At 43.2% G+C, this 19,381-nt stretch overlaps 1 protein-coding gene across 5 annotated transcripts in view; it reads left to right on the plus strand.

Annotated features, from left to right (window-relative positions):
• The window catches only part of SRGAP2 (SLIT-ROBO Rho GTPase activating protein 2), a 245,426-nt gene that overhangs the window by 89,962 nt on the left and 136,083 nt on the right, over positions 1-19,381 (plus strand). For all 5 annotated transcript variants that reach the window (XM_058669101.1, XM_058669100.1, XM_058669102.1 and 2 more), the window contains exon 3: positions 7,493-7,685. In XM_058669101.1, the coding sequence (XP_058525084.1) occupies positions 7,493-7,685 (193 nt within the window). The remainder of the gene's footprint in view (positions 1-7,492; positions 7,686-19,381) is intronic.

Below are 19,381 nucleotides of genomic sequence, written 5' to 3' on the forward strand. Positions count from 1 at the left end.
GACAACCCAAAACCTTGAGACTCTATACAATGTGAGAGACCTGGAAGAGCCTCCTGGCTCCTGGCTTTGGATCAGCTCATCTCAGCTCCAACCATTGTGGCTGCTTCGGAAGTAAATCAACGGATGGAAGATCTTCCTTTTTCTCTCTCCTCTTCTCTGTAACTCTGCCTTCCAATAAAAAGAAAATGCATCTTTTTTTTTTTTTTTAAAGATTCATTCCCCAAATGGCTGCAACAGCTGAGGCTGGGCTGATTTAAAGCCAGGAGCCAGGATCTTTCTCCAGGTCTTCCACATGGGTGCAGGCGCCCAAGGACTTGGGCCCTCTTTCTCTGCCCTCTCAGGTCATTAGCAGGAAGCTGGACCTGAAAGTGCACCTTCTTTGTTGCAGGGTTTGTTTTTTTCTTGCTTCTTTCCCATTAGCTTGCTAATTTTGATGGGAGACTTTTGTCTCTGTTCCCAGAACAACTAGAAGGTATGAAAATAAATATTTGCAATAAGAGCAAGAAAGCATATTGCTTTGGAACCCCAGTGACTTGGATTAGAGTCCTGGATCATTAACTAAGTAGTTATTTGATCTTGGTCTATCCCCTTCACTTTTTCACGCCTGTCCGGTGAGCATTTTAAGAGCCCTCCTATTACGAAGTTTATAGAAAGGCAAACCAGCAGGGTCAGGGTAAAGAGCGAGACTTGGCAGAGCCTGCTGGCATTTTGTTTCCTGGGGACCAGTTTGGAGAGGGGCTGATTACCATGCCGATAAGAAGTCTTGGTAGGAGATAGGAAGGCAGAGCCTGATGAAAGCCTCAATTGTCTTCTTATATAACACTGGCTGGAAAGGTACTAGGAATTAATATTCCTGAGATGGCTGGGTGACATCATATGTTTGTGAAAGGGCTAAAAGCAGGTGAGGCAGATTTTGTGGAAAAAGACGGGCAGTCAGGCCAGATTCCCAGTGGAGAACACGGGCTGATCTCATATGGCACATGCTGACAACAGAGCCTGGGGGAGTCACAGAACCTGCCCCCTGGGTACCAGCACATCAAGGGGATGTGGGACATGCCTGTGTGACTCTCCAGAAAGAGTATGTATTTCTCTCAGTCTGTTCTCCTACCCCATTTTCTTATCAGAAAATTGGGACTCAATCAGAGAAATTCCTCAAGAAGGGGATAATTTTGAAAGGGGGAAAGAAATAAGCTAGTAACTCTGAATTGAAAGCAGTAAGCTGAACAAAATATCTCGTTCTCCAGCTGTGCTTTGCTGACAGATGGATTCCCTGGGTGTTCTCTGAAAATGGAGATAGTTTTCAGAGGACTATGTCACAGTCTACACACATGACATTGGTGTGTGTGGTAGAGCCCTAGCTGGTTTTGCTAAATGATCCAAATCCACTAGAATTGGTTTTTCTTCCAGTTGTATACATATTGGAATTTTGCAACATTTTCTAGAAAGACAATGAGATTGCTTCTAACTCCCAGCGATTACAGGTAGAATCTTAGTTGTGACTGAGTCTGGACAGAGAGGCAGCATTTCACAGAGAAGCTTTGTTGGGTTGTGTCTGCTGACCCTGCATTTGAACTCACATACAAAATCATTCATCACTAGTTTTGATTTGATACTCTCTGGAAATGATGGAGTGATAATCTGCCAGTGAAGTTCAATGTCATGGCCAAACCTGATGTCCGGAGGGGCAGCTTCCAAGATTTATTGCTTTAGGAAGAGTCGATGCAGAAGTTAATTTAACCTGTACAAATGAAAAAAATGGAAACAAAGAATTATCTCCTTTTTTTTTCTTTTTTTTTTTTGCCTGTTTGTTGAGCCTTTTTCCCCATAGCTGACAGGATGGTACTTAATAAATGAATGTGCTGCTTGATTGAGTTAAATCTTTTAGATATTTTTTGGAGGATTTTTTACTTACTTGAATTTCAGAGTTATGGGGAGAAAAGGCGAGACAGAGAAGAAAGATCTTCTGTCTACTGATTCACTACTCAAGTGACTGCCATGGCGAGGGCTGTGCCAACCCAAAGCCAGGAGCCAGGATCTTTTTCCAGGTCTGCTATGTGAGTGTCAGGGGCCCAAGCTCTTGAGCCATCTTCTGCTACTTTTTCCCAAGCCATTTGCAGGGAACTATATCAAAAGTGAAGCAAATGGTGCCCAGCAGCGTGGCCTAGCGGCTAAAGTCCTCGCCTCGAATGTGCCGGAATCCCATATGGGCGCTGGTTCTAATCCCAGCAGCTCCACTTCCCATCCAGTTCCTTGCTTGTGGCCTGGGAAAGCAGTAAAGGATGGCCCAAAGCCTTGGCACCCTGCACCCACCTGGGAGACCCAGAAGAAGCTCCTGGCTCCTGGCTTCAGATTCACTCAGCTCTGGCCGTTGCAGCCATTGGGGAGTGAATTATGGGACGGAAAATCTTCCTCTCTGTCTCTCCTCCTCTCTGTCTCTCCTCTAACTTTCCAATAAAAATAAATAAATCTTTTTTAAAAAAAGTGGAGCAAATGGAACACCAGTGGCACTCGGATGCCAGTGTCATAGGTCAAAGCTTTATCTTTTGTGTCACAGTGTCAGCCCCTGATGTCTAAAAGAAAGATATAGTTCACATACCATAAAATTCATTTTCTTTTGTAAGATTTATTTATCTTCCTTTAAAAGACAGATTTATAGAGAGAAAAATCTTCCATCCACTGATTCACTCCTCAAGTGACTGCAATGGTTGGAGCTTAGCTGATCTGAAACCAGGAACCAGGAGCTTCTTGCAGGTCTCCCATGCGGATTCAGAATTTGGGCCATCCTTGACTGCTCTCTCAGGCCACAAATGGGGCTGGATGGCAAATGGAGCAGCTGGGTACAATACAGTGGCCATATGTGATCCCAGCACGTGCAAGGCAAGGACTTTAAGCACTGAGCCGTTGTGCCCGGCCCAAAAACTATTATTTATAAAGTGTGTAATTCAGTGGTTTTTTTTTTAAGCAATATATTCACAAGATTGTGAAACCATCACCTCTGTCTTGATTCTGAAACATTGAAGTTAGATTTTGACTTGAATCTTTAAGTGAATTATCAACCAAAGAGCAACTCTGACTCTCAGAAAACCTGTTTGAAAATTTTGGTCCTTCTTACAAGGGAAGCTGCAATTTTGGTTCCATTTTTTAAAAAAGATTTCTTTATTTTTATTGGAAAGGCAGATTTGCAGAGAGAAGGAAAGACAGAGAGAAAGATCTTCCATCCACTAGTTTATTCTCCAAATGGCCATGATGGCCAGTGCTGAGGTGAGCTGAAGTTTCCTCCAGGTCTCCCACGCAGGTGCAGGGTCCCAAGTCTTCAAGCCATCCTCCCTTGCTTTCCCAGGCCATAAGCAGGGAGCTGGATGGGAAGTGAATCACCCGGGATACAAACTAACACCCAGATGCGATCCTGGTGCTTGCAGTGGGCAGGATTAGGCAATTGAGCCATTGAATGAGGTCTCCAGTATTATTTTCAAAGGACACAGCAGAAGAGAATGGGATGTTAACTTTTTTTTTTTAGCTTAAAATTTGTTGCTTTCCACTACTGATGATTTTTAAATCTTAGGTCTTTAGATTAGTAGTAATCTATGGCTTTGATATAATAAAAAATATTCAAAACAAAAGCCTAAGACTTTGGGCTTAGGTTTTTGTCAGCCTCATCAGGTGGGAGGGGCTTAGTAAGATTTGCTAGCCAATGATATGATGGGATGCCCAGGGAAGGTTATTCTAGTCGTGTGCCACTTCAAGAAGCTCATGATAACTTTGGTACTTTGGTTTTGAGGATAGCCAGGAATTCGTCCATATAGCCACTTGTGGGAAGTGAGAACTTGATTTCTTTCCATGTAATTGTGTGGAAGGAACCTATAAGAATCCCATTGTTCCCCATAGCTCTCGGGACCTCTCACTCAACTGGAAGGGTCTGTAAGGAGAGTTGGTGTGTGGAGTGTGGTGTGGGTGGTGTGCGTAGCGTGTTTCTTTGAGTTTGCAAAAATGTATATGCGTATACTTGCCTAAGCACACAAGGAAAGTATGAAGAATTTCTTTGGTCTTTTACAAATTACCATTTTCTTCTTTCTGCCTTTGTGACTTGTTAGTAGGCCAGGGTGCAGAGGGGCCCCTGGCCTGGGCACATGGCCCAGGCATGCTGGCATTCAGAGACCTATTGTTTCCTGCCCCGTCTATGCACATGGATAGAGAACCAGGGCTGGCACGACTGCCTTCTTGGGGACCATTGTTTGTGTTAGCAGCAGCAGCAGCAGCAGCAGCAGCAGCAGCAAGGCCTAAAGTAGCACATTCTGCCCTGAACAGAGCCGCCGTTCTATCTTGGAGCTGTAGGCCAGGGGTGGGAGTGGTTAGAGTCTCCTGCATGTCTGTGCAGATATTCTAAGCATGGTAGTAGCAAGCAAGGCTCCTCACTGGAGGGTATGGAAAAGTGGAGATGCTCAATGATGTCGGAGCACAGAGAAACTACAGTGGCAAGTGATATCTATTGGCAGAGCCTCTTTTTTTCCTGGATCAACAGGGGGAATATTGCATCTTAATTGTCTGCACCTGCTGGGTTTGTTAGAAGATCTCAGAGTACACTCAAAGGACAAAAAAAGCACTTCCTCCAAAGCTGCCTTGAGAGTAGTTCTAGGAAGTGGAAAAGGGACCCCTGATTGTAGATTATTTGAAACACAGGCTAGCTAGTCAGTCAGTGGGATAGTTCAAGGTTGACTCTGGGCTCTGACACTCCTCTGCTGGAAGATGGAGGAGACAGTATTCCAGGGCTGAGATTCATACTCACTGTCAGTTCCCCACTAATACCTTCAGAGGCTCCAAGTTGGTGTCTGATTTCTCTTGTCCCCCTGCCCTACTATTGGCAAGTCAGATGAATTTTAATTTAGCTCCAACAGCAGTTTGCACCTATTTTTATGGACCCTTTGTTAAACTATGTAACAAGTCTTCACTTCACTTATGTATGCAAAAACAATAATTGGGAATACCTTTTAGAGTAGTTGTGAAATTTAAAACATATTCAGTAAAAACATGCTCCCTTCCTTCAGGACCAAGAAGGGGACTGTGAGGGTGTCATGCAGTTTGTGCTGTGCCTCCGTTCACTGAGGCACCTGAGCTTGGGGTTCCAGGATGGAGGGATGGGCTTGGAGGCTTATTAGATTAATTCATGTATCTCCGAGATCTCCTATGAAGTGCTTGTTGCTTAGAGGACAACTGTGCGGTGACCTACTTTTAGAACTTCAGTCAGAACTTTGTCTGCCCCCTTTTTTGATATGGGGTAGATGTTATTCAGTCTAGTATGTTCTTTCCTATACCTCTGGTTAATGAGATTATTGAGACAGCTTCCTGTCCATCCCTCTCCCCTTGATTGAGTTCCTGGAGGACATTTTGAATGCTCTGTGTATTCTGACTCCCCGACCCCCATGCCCCCTTGCCCACACACACACCTAATGGCTACCAGTCCCAGCTTTTCCTTAATACGTGACAAGGGAACAGATGCTTCTAGGCATAGTCTCAACAAGGGCTGTTGCCTTTAAGAGATCCAAAAATCCCTGGTAAGAACCAGATGCCTGACATGACCTCTGCAGATCTTTCTCCCCTACACCCTTGTAATCAGACTCCAAAAAACACAGAACAAGAGAGCTTTGATGAGTGATGAGGTAGGCGGCTTTTCTGCGCAGCCTTCTGTCTGCTTGAAACGATCTACAGTGCTCAGTTTCAGTTCAGGTGAGGTCATTGCAGGGCTGGTTGGCATTGGTCGTTGGCAAGGGGGAGGTGTAGGGTTGAAGCGGGTGATAACTGCGGTGGCAGATCCTCTAAGATCACCCAGCCAGGACAAGGTACTTGTGCTACATACTGATATCTGTAGAAACAAAAGCAAACAATGAAAATGGGGATAGTATCTCAACACACAACTGAAAGCACCATTTACCTCTACTCTCTTGCTCCATGAGGGAGTGGTTGCAATGTCATCGCTGTAATCAGATTTTCCTGATTTATCTATTCATCAGATGAAAATTCTAGTCGCCTCCTCCACCCCACCTTGCATTACATGTCACAGATAAAAAGTGTTGTTACATTTGAACTGTTTGGGCACTAACCTGGAGCATAGCTGATGAAAGGCATAATGTAGGTACTCTGTCTCTATCATATCCTCATGTACTTGGAGCTCAGCAGGCTTAGTTGGGGATCGGGACCTAACTTTGGAAGGATCCACACTGCAGCTCTTCACTGAGCTGAAAAGTAGCCTGATGTTGGCAGGCAGTATCTGTGAGCAGCCGGCCTTGTCAGTGATGAATGCAGGGGTCCACTGGAGGCAGAGCTGATTGAATCTAAAGGTATCATTGTTCCAGTTGCAGAGAGATGGTTTGTGACTTCTGCACAAGGACTCTAGCCAGCCCAGGCCTACTCTGAGTTATCTATGAGGATGAGGTAACAGAGCAGGGTGTGAAAAAAAAAATGTCTTTCCAAATCAACTTCTTGAGGATTGATTTACCTTCTGTGATGTTGAAAACTATGAAATCTGAGGGACAGTGGATGGTTTGCTTGACAAAAAACAGCCCTGGGGCTTGTTTTGTTTGTCATCATTGTCCTTGGGCAGGTCTCCCTCTGCCTTTATTAAAATATCCTGACTCTAACCCTTCTTCTTGAAGAAGCTGTATAACATTTTGAAATTATTTTTTAAAGTATATAAGGAGAAGCATAGACTGCAAAATCGTCTTCCTGGATTTGAGTTCTTGTTCCACACTTCCAGCTTGATTCCTTCAAGACTCAGAGTTTTAGGGTCTGTGATGCAGCACAGTGCGTTAAGTAACACTAGCATCCCATATGCAAGTGCTGGCTAGTTTTCCAGCTGCTGTTTTTAGTTTTGCTAAGGTACTGGGGAGGAAGATATGGCAGTTACCTAGATGGCAGGGCCAGATGGAGTTTCTGGCTCCTGGCTTGGGCATGGTCCAGCTCTAGCCATTGTGACCCTTTGCAGACCAGCACTTGGGAGATAGCTGTCTGCCCTTCTCTATCTAAGACTCTACCTTTCAAATAAATGTATATATTTTAATGGATTCAATGTTTTTATCTTTAGGATAGGGATGAAATAATTTGTACCTCCTGTGATGGTTAAGAGAATTCTTTTGGCTTTCTGTTGGAAAAGAACCCAAATTCTGGTACTGACCTGGAAATATAGTAAATCGTTCTTTTTTTTTTTTTTTTTAAAAAAAGAGTAGTTTTGAATATTATTAGGTGAAATTTGTAGCTTCCCTAAATGATTTGGCAGATTTCTGATTCACAATATTCCAGGAAGTGTTGTTGGAGGCTTTTGGAGATAACTCACATAATACAACCACTTTAGACTATAGAGGTTTTTTTTTATTATTATTATTACTAAAGATTTTGGATTCTCCAGGGAGCTGAGGAGCAGGAAATGAAAGGTGAGTGAATCCTGGCATGCAGAGTGTTATTTTAGGACTGTTCACTGAACATCCCCTGGTTTCTATTGCAGAGATTCGTGCTCAGCTCACAGAGCAGATGAAATGCCTGGATCAGCAGTGTGAACTTCGGGTGCAGCTGCTGCAGGACCTCCAGGACTTCTTCCGAAAGAAGGCCGAAATTGAGATGGACTACTCCCGGAACCTGGAGAAGCTGGCCGAGCGCTTTCTGGCCAAGACCCGCAGCACCAAGGACCAGCAGTTCAAGTAGGGGCTTGGTGGCTATTGCTCTTGGTGATCTTGGGTTCTGGAATGTTGCACTTAGATCCAGTTGAATTCTTGAGCCAGTGACTTCAAGTTGCTGAAAGCCTTCAAAGATTTCTCCTTTTGCAGCTCAGTCTTATGTGTAGTTCAAAGATCATAATGTACAATGTCTCATGCACATAATAACAGCCAACAGTTTGAAAGCTCTTTCTATATGCCAGGTGTCGTTTCAATGGCTTTATGTATGTGTTTTCTTAATCCTCACAACTCCATTTGTTGGTTATTGTTATTATCTCTAATTTACAGATGGGGAAGCAAGCATAAAAGAGTTAAGGAACTTAACTCAGACTCATACACTTTCACAAACCCGTTTTAAAGAGTAAAGTTAGAGTTTAGACCCCAACAGTCTGGCTCCAGGCTCTGTACTCATTTCATCAAGCTGTCATTAACTAGGAGAAATATATGATGTAAGAAGTAGCCATACATCTAAATCCATGCACAACTTAGCCTTGGAACATGCTAGAGATCAGTCTGTGCAAAACTTCCAGCAGCTCCCCATTGGTTATGTTATTGATACTTAGGGTGTGTGATCTCTCAGTTTCAACATCTTTTGGGATATTATAAATGCAGACTCTCAGGCCCTACCATAGACCTACCATAATAGAATCCCCATGTGATTTGTATGCATGTTGAAATTTGAGAAGTGCTATTCTGTTCATAAAGATACATACTTCTTGGCTTGGTCTTCAAGACCTTCTACTACCCTGGCCTTACCAGCTTTTCAACCTTATTTTTATGTATATTCCACTTCTTGTAAGCTAAATGAAATATTCACTCCAATAGGTTGTTGCTGTCCTATTATTTCAAGTGTATATGCCCGTTTTTCCTGTCTCTGCATGTTTAAGCCAAACCTACACAATAAGGCCCATTTCATATGCTCCCTCTTACACTAAACTTTCTGATCCTCCAGGGGAACATTCTTTATCTTCTGAAGTCTTTTTTTTTTTTTTTTTTAATTGTAGTGTCAGATATACAGAGAGGCATAGAGACAGAGAGGAAGACCTTGCTTCTGACAATTCATTCCCCAAGGGACCGCAATGGCTGAACCTGAGGCGACCTGAAGCCAGGAACCAAGAGCTTCCTTCAGACCTCCCACACGGGTGCAGGGTCCCAAGGCCTTGGGCCATCCTCTACTGCTTTCACAGGCAGAGAGCTGAATGGGAAGCAGGGCGTTCAGGCAAGGACTTCAGCTGCTAGGCCACTGCGCTGGGCCTTATCTTCTGAATTCTTGCAGTATTTTATTTAGTCTTGGGGCATTCATCACTGTTTGCCTTATATGGTCTTCTTTTTGTAGACTGTAAAAGCTGGTCTGATTCATTTTAGTGTCCTCCAGTACCTAACTTAACATGTGGCATATAGCATCTATTTACTAAATGTTGTAAAATGAGTAAATTAATGAGTTGGTTTAAGAATTCATGCCAGCACATCTTATTTTATCCTGTTCTTTGTTTTTGCTTATTGCTCTAACTAGTGTGCTTATTGTCCTTTACAAGCCAACTCTGAACAATGGGTATGGAAGTTTAGGTTGAGAATGTAGCTGTGTTGCCTGTCAGCATCACACAGCAGGAGTTCCTCCAGATACTTTCTCCTCAGAGTCCCTTATCTTTTCCTAGTTCTACTTTGTTTCTGATAAAGGAATCATCTGATAATAAAATGTTATTTCAGTATGTGATAAATGAAGACTTAAGGGAGGAATCATTTACCCTAGAAAATGATTCAAAATTGGATTTATTCTGTTAGTAAACTCCTCCTGCTCAATAGTGTTGTGTTTTAGTACTATATCATATTCTCAGCTTAAGGACATATTCCTTATAAATCAAGGTGCGGTTATGTCAACCTTAAGTCTTCTGAATGGTTCTGATTAAGTCTGTATGCAAGAAACAGACTCTTTTCTTCAAGGCTGAAAGAAGTTATTTCCCTTCTGGTAAGCAGGTACTTGCTTATCATTTTCTTTTTGACAACAAGTGACTATTTATTTAGATACAACTTTGTGCTTTTTTTCCTTCTCTCTGCAACTTAACTTATACTATTCCTGCCTAGGTCAAGTGAGCATCTGAGGATTCAACATGGCTTATAATTTATACTCCTGTGTCTTTTTAATACAACGATGAGACTGCTGCCTTTCAGTGTAATATTGGCAACAACATTTTCCTTTTTCCATTTTCCGCTTATTTCTGTATTCCAAAAGAAAACCAACTATTGAGATGTTTGCACAACACACACACTGCTCTACTGAGACAGCCATGCTGCTGGAGCAGGCAGCAACACTGTGCCAAGCTTCAAAGGTTTGTTATCCAATGGACACTTTGGCAAGGGAAGGACATCTCAGGCATGTCTGATTTGGTAAAGATGAAGTCTCGGCTGTTCTAATAGGCCCCAGATACTAATGGTTTAAGTTAGAGGCTGATTTATTTCTTGTGTAATAGCCAGGATGTTAAACCATCCAGGACTATGTCAGCGCTCCATATGGCATCCCCAGGAGGTTGTTTATAGGACCCAAAATGCTCACTGCTACCATGTCCACATTCAAGGCTTTAATACAACAACAGAGCAAGGGGTAGGTACACATTTACTCTTTAAAAGAAACAGTCTTGGAGCCCAACATAGTAGCTTAGTAGCTAAATCCTTGCCTTGGGTATGCCGCAATCATATATGAACATCAGTTTATGTCTCAGCTAGTGTACTTCCCCTCCAGCTCCCTGCTTGTCGTCTGGGAAAGCAGTAAAGGATGGCCCAAAGCCTTGGCACCCTGCATCCACCTGGGAGACCCAGAAGAAGCTCCTGGCTCCTGGCTTCAGATTCACTCAGCTCTGGCCGTTGCAGCCATTTGGGGAGTAAACCAGTGGATGGAAGATCTTTCTCTCCGTCTCCCTCTGCCTGTAAATCTACTTTTCCAATAAAAATAAATACATCTTTAAAAAGGTGAGGAGGGGCAGTAACAGTCTTGGGATGGCACATCCTGCTAGCCAGAATGTGGAAAACAGAAGCAGTTTCATGAATGGAAAATGGAAACATAAGCATTCCATTGCTAGGTATCGGTCCTATAAGCTTAGTACAGTTGAGATATTGTGGAATTTTTAGCAGGATATCAAAAGGTGCGAAAGGAACCCTGGTATGCAGAGAGAACAGAGTTAGTAAAAGCTAAAAGGTGAGAAAAACAAGACTGGTGGATAATTTGCCTGTTTTGTTGAAGAACAGGAATTACAAATGTGATTGTGAAAGAACCTGAAAACATTGGTAGGGGCCAAAAAATTACAGAAATGTATGGATATCAAGTGACAGAGTTTGGGCTTTATTCTGTTCATGTGCAGGAACCATTAATAATTTTTGAACAAGGAATATGATTAACTGTGCTTTGGAAAGGTAGTCATGCTGACAATGCATACCATCAGCTGGAGCAAGGAAGAGGGCCTGTTAAGAATGAATGGTGGTATGATGGGTCAATGGCTAAATCCTGGCCTTGCACACACTAGGATCCCATATGGTGCCAGTTTGTATCCAGCTGCTCCACTTCCCATTCAGCTCCCTGCTTGTAGCCTGGGAAACCAGAGGAGGATGGCCCAAACTCTTGGGATCATTTACCCACTTGGGAGACGTGGAGGAGCTCCTGGCTTTGGACCAGCTGAGTTTCAGCCATCCAGACCACTTGGAGAGTGAATCAGCAGGCTCGATTTCTGTCTCTCCTTTTCTTTGTAAATCTGCCTTTCCAATAAAAATAAATCAAGTCCTTAAAAAAAAAATGAATTGCATTCCATTGGTGAGGTTAATGTGCATTGAAGCTGAAGCAGTAACCTTGGAAATAGAAAAGGTGGGGCGAGTTGGGAAGGCAAGAATTAATTCAGATCAAAGAAATAGGAACAGAAAGTGTTCTTGGTTTCCTGGTCCTGGAGTAGAAGTGTGGTTTCATTCAGCTGGTGGACTGTTGCCTCAATTTTTGCTGACTCTGGGACTGGTCCTAGAATAGTTCATTCTCTGCCCAGAGCATCTCAGCGGGCACTTGTCACCTCCCCCGGAGCTGTAGCAGCTGTTGGCCCAGCAATGCCATGAATTTGTCTCCCTGTGTTGCCAAGAGAACAGCTGCCAGCAGCAGCTCTGGGCAGACGCATCTCAGGGATGTTGAATTGGTTCTTCCTGGGATGGGACAAGTTGGCCAAGGCCAAAGGCAGCCTGCGTAGATTCATCCTGCCATTTTCCAGACTAGTTTCTTCCCTGGCTGGATTTCATCCACTGATACTCCGTTGAGACGGATGCTTTGTTGCAGTTCTAAGTGACTGCACTTAGGGACATTGTTGCTGAGCTGCTTTTTCAGCTCTTGGACAACTCCTTTCTCTAGAAGCTATTACCTGTTCACTCTTTGGCTTTGCTTCCTATTCTGCTTTGTTCCAGCTCATCCTTTGTCTTCTCCTACATGATGCTGACTACAAATATCCTTATTAAAGCCCACACAGCTCTGAATCCTTAGCCGTGTGACCCCAGGTCTCAACCCTTTTCTGTGCTTCCTCTTCCACCAGAAAAAGAGAAATGCTGCAGACAGAGCTGTAGCAATTATTTGACTGTATCAGATTCTGCTTTGTCTAAAATGGTTACTAGGACTTCCTGCATCCATGTGATTTTTGGAGGGCTCTGCTAATGTCTGAAATTCTCTTAGCTTGATTTAAGAGTGGAGATAAGGGCTCATTGTCATAGCTAGTGGCAAAAGTCCTTGCCTTGCATGCACTAAGATCCCATATGGGCAGGGTTTGTATCCCAGCTGCTCCACTTCTCATCCAGCTTTGTGCTTGTGACCTGAAAAAGCAGTAGAGGATGGGTCAAAGCCCTGGGACCCTATATCCCCCTGGGAAATCTGGAAGAAGCTCCTGGCTTCGGATCAACTCAGTTCTGGCCTTTGCAGCCACTTGGGAAAGTGAATCAGTGGATGGAAGATCTTTGTCTTTGTCTCTCCTTCTCTCTGTAAATCTGCCTTTCAAATAAAAATAAATAATTCTTTAAAGAAAAAATAAAAGGTGCTGGCAGATGCTGGCATGGGGGGCAAATTCTGTCAAGCTAAACTGCAGAACCACCTGGAGAGTGGGCCCAGTAGGGAAACAGTAGACACTTTCCTTTTGGGTTGCCACTCCAACTATTGAGCATGAGAACCAGGACTGGGGGCAGGCATGGCTATACAGAGTGGCACCTGCCAGCATGTGTGTGTGTGTGTGTGTGTGTGTGTGTGTGTGTGTGTGTGTGTATGGACTGGATAGTGGGGCTGTTTAGGTGGAACTAGGCTTCAATGTCCATTGACATGCACGAGAGCTATTTGGGATGTGGGACAGACTGGACAATATGCTGTACATATTGACGAGCATGGAAACCAGAGCAAGGGCGGACCTGGTGGGGTTTTTGTGGGTCACCCCAACTAGGTTGCAGCTCCCACTGGTTTACATGGCCAAGTGTGTGGTAGGTGGGACCGTGTTGGGCTGCAACTCCCATTGGTTTGCATAGAAGACAGGGCTGGAGACAGAACTGAACCAACAATTACAATCACTAGTGTGCGTGTAAGCTGATTGGGGCGACAGACTATGCTGGACCCTATATTGGCAAGCACACATAAGAATCTGATCTGGGATCACCTCAGAGGAGGTTTCTTTGGGGATCCCCCAACTGAACCACTAGACTCAGAACTTCAACCATGGAGAAAATTGCAGGGTCCATGGTCTGACCATGAAATGCTTGTGTCAGAGCTAGACTACCTCAGTGTCTTAGACGAAACAGTGGACAGCATATCCAGGTGCACATGGAGGATACAACAGTATACTAGAACCTGCAGAGGACACCTGGTACCGTAACAGAGAAGGGAGGACAGAACAAATTGATCAACTGCCCAAGCCAAGTGTTGGCAGTGAAAATCTAGGCAAACAGAGACTCTAAGGTGGACTATGTCAGCCAGTGGCTTCTGGGGAGATTTCATTGTGCTTGGAGTGGTGAGATCAGCAGCAATTCAGAACTTTCAAGAGCACTTGAGCAGAGCCCTCGGAGCAGGCTCCAGGTCTGAGACCCAGGGATGGTTGGGAGACTGGGTGTGGCTCCTCCCTTTATCTCCCCTCTTCTCCCAGATACGTGAAAGAAAAAGGAGAGTGTGAAAACAATGGTCTTACCCAGTTTCCTCTAGTCCTTGACACTTTGTGCCCTACTATGTAAAGATCTTAAAAAAAAAAAAAGAAGAGTGGAGATAAAAATATTATATGAACATAGGAAACCTTCCTAGGGAGATGTTTTTGCATTTTCTTTGGCTCCTTGAAAAGTATAAATGTATTCCTATTAGATGCCTAGCCTTTGATTGTCTGTTTTAAGTGGAATCTGTGTTAATATTACCCAGCAGGACTCTAATTGACAATCTGTGGGCTACTTTTCTTCTACATAGACTTTCTGTAAATTACCTTTCAGTATTAGCTCACTTGCTTTTGATCTCCTACTTTTAATAGCTCATTTCTGTTTTATTTTGAGATAGGTTTTTATTTTTGGTTGCATTTTTAGAGGACTGTTTCTACAATGCTATCCTGCTGTGTTCTTGGTAGAGACCTTATGCTACTGTTTAAACCCACAGTATTATTTCCTCTAGCTTTTCCTTCTCTCTTAAACCAATGCTTGTTGAAATTTTAGAGGTATTGTTCTAAGCTCTCAGAGCAGAGTCCAAAGAAGTAAATGTTGTGGTTCTTTCCCGCATGAATTTATTATCAAGGCAGGGGAAAAATTAGCTCTGAATATAAGAACCTATCTTTATCATTACCATATGTGAGGTAAATATCAAATATATGCTACATAAAGGAGGACACTTAATTGATATGGAAGGAAGTAGTAGTGAGGAATGGAATTTGAACCACACTGCAAGAAAATGAATAGGTTCTAGAGGGAGAGAGGAAAAGGAAGATTCTGAGCAGAATGGGCACAACTGGAGGAAAATGCAATGTATTTGAGTTACAACAAGTAGATTGATTTGGCTGAGAAAGCAGTATCTGGAAGAATTAGACAAAGTTAGGGAGGATTATAACCTGAAGGGCCTTGATTCCTGATTAAGACATTGGAGTCTACGTATTAGATACTGGAAACCACTGAAAGTTTGAATAGCTTAGTCTCCAAGCTTACATTTGAACACTATTTAGGGAAGATTAACCTGGCTGATGGTTTGCAAAATAACAAGAAACTTGAGGAGAAACCAGTTGCTGCCATAATGAGGATCTAAATTGGAGTGGGATGATAGGAATGAAAAGAATAGGAATTTTATCCTACTGTCCATTTAGCAAATATGTATTGTGACCATGTGCCAGACACATGCCAAGTGAGACTGATATTGCCCTCTGTACTCCTGGAGCTTACCGTCTAGAAACAGATGGAAAGCACCTGGTGTGTAGGAAGCCTCTACAGGAATTGCTGACTGATGAGATTCAGGTTTCAAGTGAGCTTGGAAGCATAAAAGAGCTCTGTGAAAGTTTCTTTTGGACTTGGGTGACTTGTAAATTAATGGTGCTTTTAACAGAAATACAGGAATTAGGAGGAGTTGTTTTTGAAAGACTTGAATAAGAAAAAAATTGGTCTTTGGATTTTAAGGTTAAGATATTGGAAGGATATTGAAGCTGAAATTCCTAGTAACCAAAAGAAAATGAATGGCCGTATGTGGGACTAAAGATAGATCTGGGCTGTTAGGAGATATGAGCATATTTGTGAAATGGTGGTGATTGAGGCTGTGAAAATGTTTGTGATTTTCAATAGTAAGGGTTTACTGACAAAAAAAAAAGCAAGATTTTCTTTGTGTTGTCTGTGGTGCTTAGGTTTCAGTGTGTTAAGGGTTTAGAAGATATATCTATCTCTGCATTTCTTTTTTGGATTTAATTATACAAACATCAGATATTGAGCTAGGTGTGGGGATGGATATTAAATTCACATTATATTAAGGAGGTACATATAAATACAAATCTTACTTGAGTGGTTATGAAGTATGTTGCTTGTGGACAGAATCAGAGGAAGCACGGTCCAGGTATCTCAAGAATCTGGTAGACATTCAACCTGCAATACTCCTTTCAGTGGGAGATTAGGAACAAAATTAATTAAAGAGAAATTCTTGCACAGCCCATATTCCTGGCCTTAGGACCAGCTTTAGACTATACACAGTCTATTTTGTTATGTCACTCGTTGCCTGTGGAGTCTTCCTTACGGGTTGAGTTCAGAGTCGTTCATCAGTCTCTTGGGATAACACTGAGTTAAACCAAGAGCTTATTGGCCATGGAGAATGTTAAAGCTGTGTGTGCAATTCCGAAAAGGGTAGAGGACCAGAAAGTTCCTCTTTGAGTGTGGGGTGACCTTGAGGAGGGAAGTAGGAGGAAACTTGAAGTTGCCAGAAGGGAGAACCCCTGACTTCCTGGGACCAGTGCGTCATTCATTCATTCTGGACAGACTTGGGAGCAGTTTGTTTCCTCAGGGAAGATTTTGCCCAGATGTAGCATCTGGTGTTGAGCAAGGTTTGGCTTCCCTTTCCCGTGGCTCAAGCTGCTTTTGTTTAGACACTAACCCATGGTCTCTTGGTATGTTGTTTGCTGGCCAGGTCTGTATAGGACCTTGGGTGGTGGTTGGGTCCATTTCAAAGGAAGAATTGGGAGGGCTCCTCACATGTGAGTAAAGTAAAATGGAAGAGACACTGAAAGACAGTTTATGGATCAACAAGACAGGGTAAGGGCCATGCTTTGAACCATATAAAGAATTCAGTGGATAGCTCTGGAAGATGTTGTGACTTATTAAAAAGAGCCCATTTCTTTGAGCCAGACAAAGAAGAGTCTCACTTCCGTGTCTTCTACTCAGAGTTGTGAGGGTGTTGCGCAGGCTGGGAGCTGGCGGTGGGAACTCAATCCAGGTCTCCTGAATGGGTGACAGAGACTGAAGTATAATGCCGCCCAGGACCTGCATTATCAAGAACCTGGAATCAGAAAACCAGAGCCAGGAGTTAACAGAGTAGGACATTGGCATCCTAACTAGTATCTTACTCACTAGGCCAAAAGCCTATCAGAAATGTGTGATTTTAGATGACAATTAAAAAAAAAAAAAACAGTGTATTTATTTGAAGGCAGAGTACAGAGAGAGGAAAAGACACACACACACACAAAAACACATTTTCTGTTCACTTTGTTTTTTTTCCATTTTTCAATTATATTTTTGACTCTGCTCACTTTCCAAATGCTTAAAAAAGCCAAGTCTTGACTAGACCAAAGCTAGGAGCTAGGCACTCCCATCTGAGTCCCCCAAGTGAATGGCAGGAACCCAAGTAACTTGGGCCATCATCTACTGTATCCCAGGCACATTAACAGGAAGCTAGATTGAAAGTCGAGGAACTGGGACAAGAACAACAGTTTGATACAGATGCAGGCATTCCAAGAAGGCCCACCCCTAGACGAGCTTCTTAATTGCCTCAGTTTTTCCAGTTGCAAAATGTTAGTAATAATAATACCAACCTCATGGAGATATCATGCTGATGAAGTGCATTAATGTATACGAATCTGTTATGATACTGTTCCTTCAAAAGCTGGAATAGAGCACAGCTATACCAGATTCACTAGTTATTCCCTGTGCAGAGTTAACCTAGCCAGTTATCCGAATAGGTAATGTTATGTCAGTCACTGTATTCTTCAGGGACCACTGTGCATTCTAACAAAAGAAAAACTCTCCTCTCTCCTGATTTTTATAATATGGTTTCCTGAGTAGGATATAGAGGATTACATGACTCCATATTAATTGTATGACTAGTCCCTATAAAAACTCAGCAGTTATGTATTTTGTTCTGCTGGGTGTAAGATAGTTCAGTCCTGGTGTGTTGGCTTTAGATCTGGGCTCAAATCATCAAGAGGAGGAAGTGTGTCATGCAGCTATCCTCTGGTTTCCTAAAACTCTGGGAGTCAGCAGTTAGCCCTATTGCCAAGTGGTTGGGTTTCTATAAGGGTGGGGATAGTGTTGGGGCCTCCAGATCTGAACTGCTGCTGCTTGGACAGACGATGAAGGCCAATCCAGCTTAGCCTCCTGTAATGTCTATCATTGAGACCCAGCAGGGCAGTCCAGTACAAACTTTAGTCATGAGCATAACAGAATGTCATTTACTGAGTTGCTTGTTTCATAAAACCATTCAGAAGCTCCCATGCTTCTTCATAAATAGCTTTATATCATCCCTTTAGACTAGGAAATGATAGAGGGCAGCTCAGAAGCAAAACATTCTTTGATGAGGATGCTGCCTGTCTCCCAGGATCTGCCCCTGGAATGTCAGCAGGCCCCACACCTCAGGCTTCCAGTTCTGTAGAGCAGACACTGCTGATCACATCCCTTGACAACAGTGCTGGGGCCTGCGGAGATGATAGCATTCATTTTCTCTGTGCCTGTAAGCCCCAAATGTAATTCCATAGTAGACACAGGAAGCAGTGTGTGACAGGTTCTTGGGATCTTTAATTCTCAGGAATTTGCAGCCAATTAAATGAGTTGACTTTGATCCAGGTCTCTTTTAAAAGCAGAGCTGTGTCATCTTATTGGCTGTGTTAAGTGGGAGGGTTCACAAGATAAGAAGAAAAGACCAGTCTCTGCCTCACAGACTCCTATGATTGAAATGGGGAACATCAGGCAGACTGAGAATTAGCATACATGTGCATGAGGGTCCATGGAACTAAAAATAGGATTCCATTTAAAGCAGGTTCCAGTAGTCCCTGGGAAGCGGGAGGAAGGACGGTGGAGTGCTCAGGAGGGACTCAGTCAGGGAAAGGCAAAAACAGTTATATTCTCAATTAGATTTGTCCCACCTTAATTGAAGTGAAACCTTTCCTATCTAATTCCGACACTGCATTGAAGTAACAGATTATGATAAGAAACAGAGTCCTGGGAAGGACTGTGTTCCTGAAGGATTTAGGGAGAATGAGGAAGAGGTGGGAGGGTGACTTTTAGAACTGAAACAGGTTTGTGTTTTCTGCTCTTTTGCTTCTATTCCCCCATGGTCATCGTCCCCCAGGTTTTAAATCCAGGGAGGCTCAATGAGCACAGTTTTGCTTCTTACCATATTTTGGATATAAAGAACCAGGATTAGAAAATGAATCAAACAGACTAGGATTATCTTTCGTGGTAGGATGCTGAGCTGTGTTTGCTGATTTCTGCTTAAACTGTCGGGACAGGGCATCCTTGCATGAAATTCAGACATCCCTCTCTGGCAGCCTCTGTGTTAAAGTAGGGGTTGCAGAACAAGTCTGGCAGCTCTCAGCCTGAACCTTTGTAAACAACAGATGTTCATAACTAAGTTCTGTGGGTGGGGGAGGGGTTTCGCTTGATGCCTGAAATTCTTTGAATTTATAGGCAGTGGCTCGGGAATTTAACAAAAAGAGGAAATTGTACAGAATCGGCCGCGGTGTACAGGTGGAAATGATGGTTGAGAAGGGTTTCTTAGAAGACAAAGCATGGGCTATTGGGTGGGCTCTGAAGAGAGAGGAGGAGGAACCAGGAAAGCAGGTGTAGTTAGGGAAGGCTCCTGTTCCCCGCTCCAGCTGTACCTGCGCTGAGTCAGTCAGCTTTTTGTTTCTGTTTTCTCTAGCAGTGGAAGGAAATGAGTGCCCTTCTCTTCCATGGAATCCTATGCACACATGCGTGCT

The sequence above is a fragment of the Ochotona princeps genome, chromosome 10, assembly GCF_030435755.1.
Source record: "Ochotona princeps isolate mOchPri1 chromosome 10, mOchPri1.hap1, whole genome shotgun sequence".
NCBI classification, from domain to species: Eukaryota; Metazoa; Chordata; class Mammalia; order Lagomorpha; family Ochotonidae; genus Ochotona; species Ochotona princeps.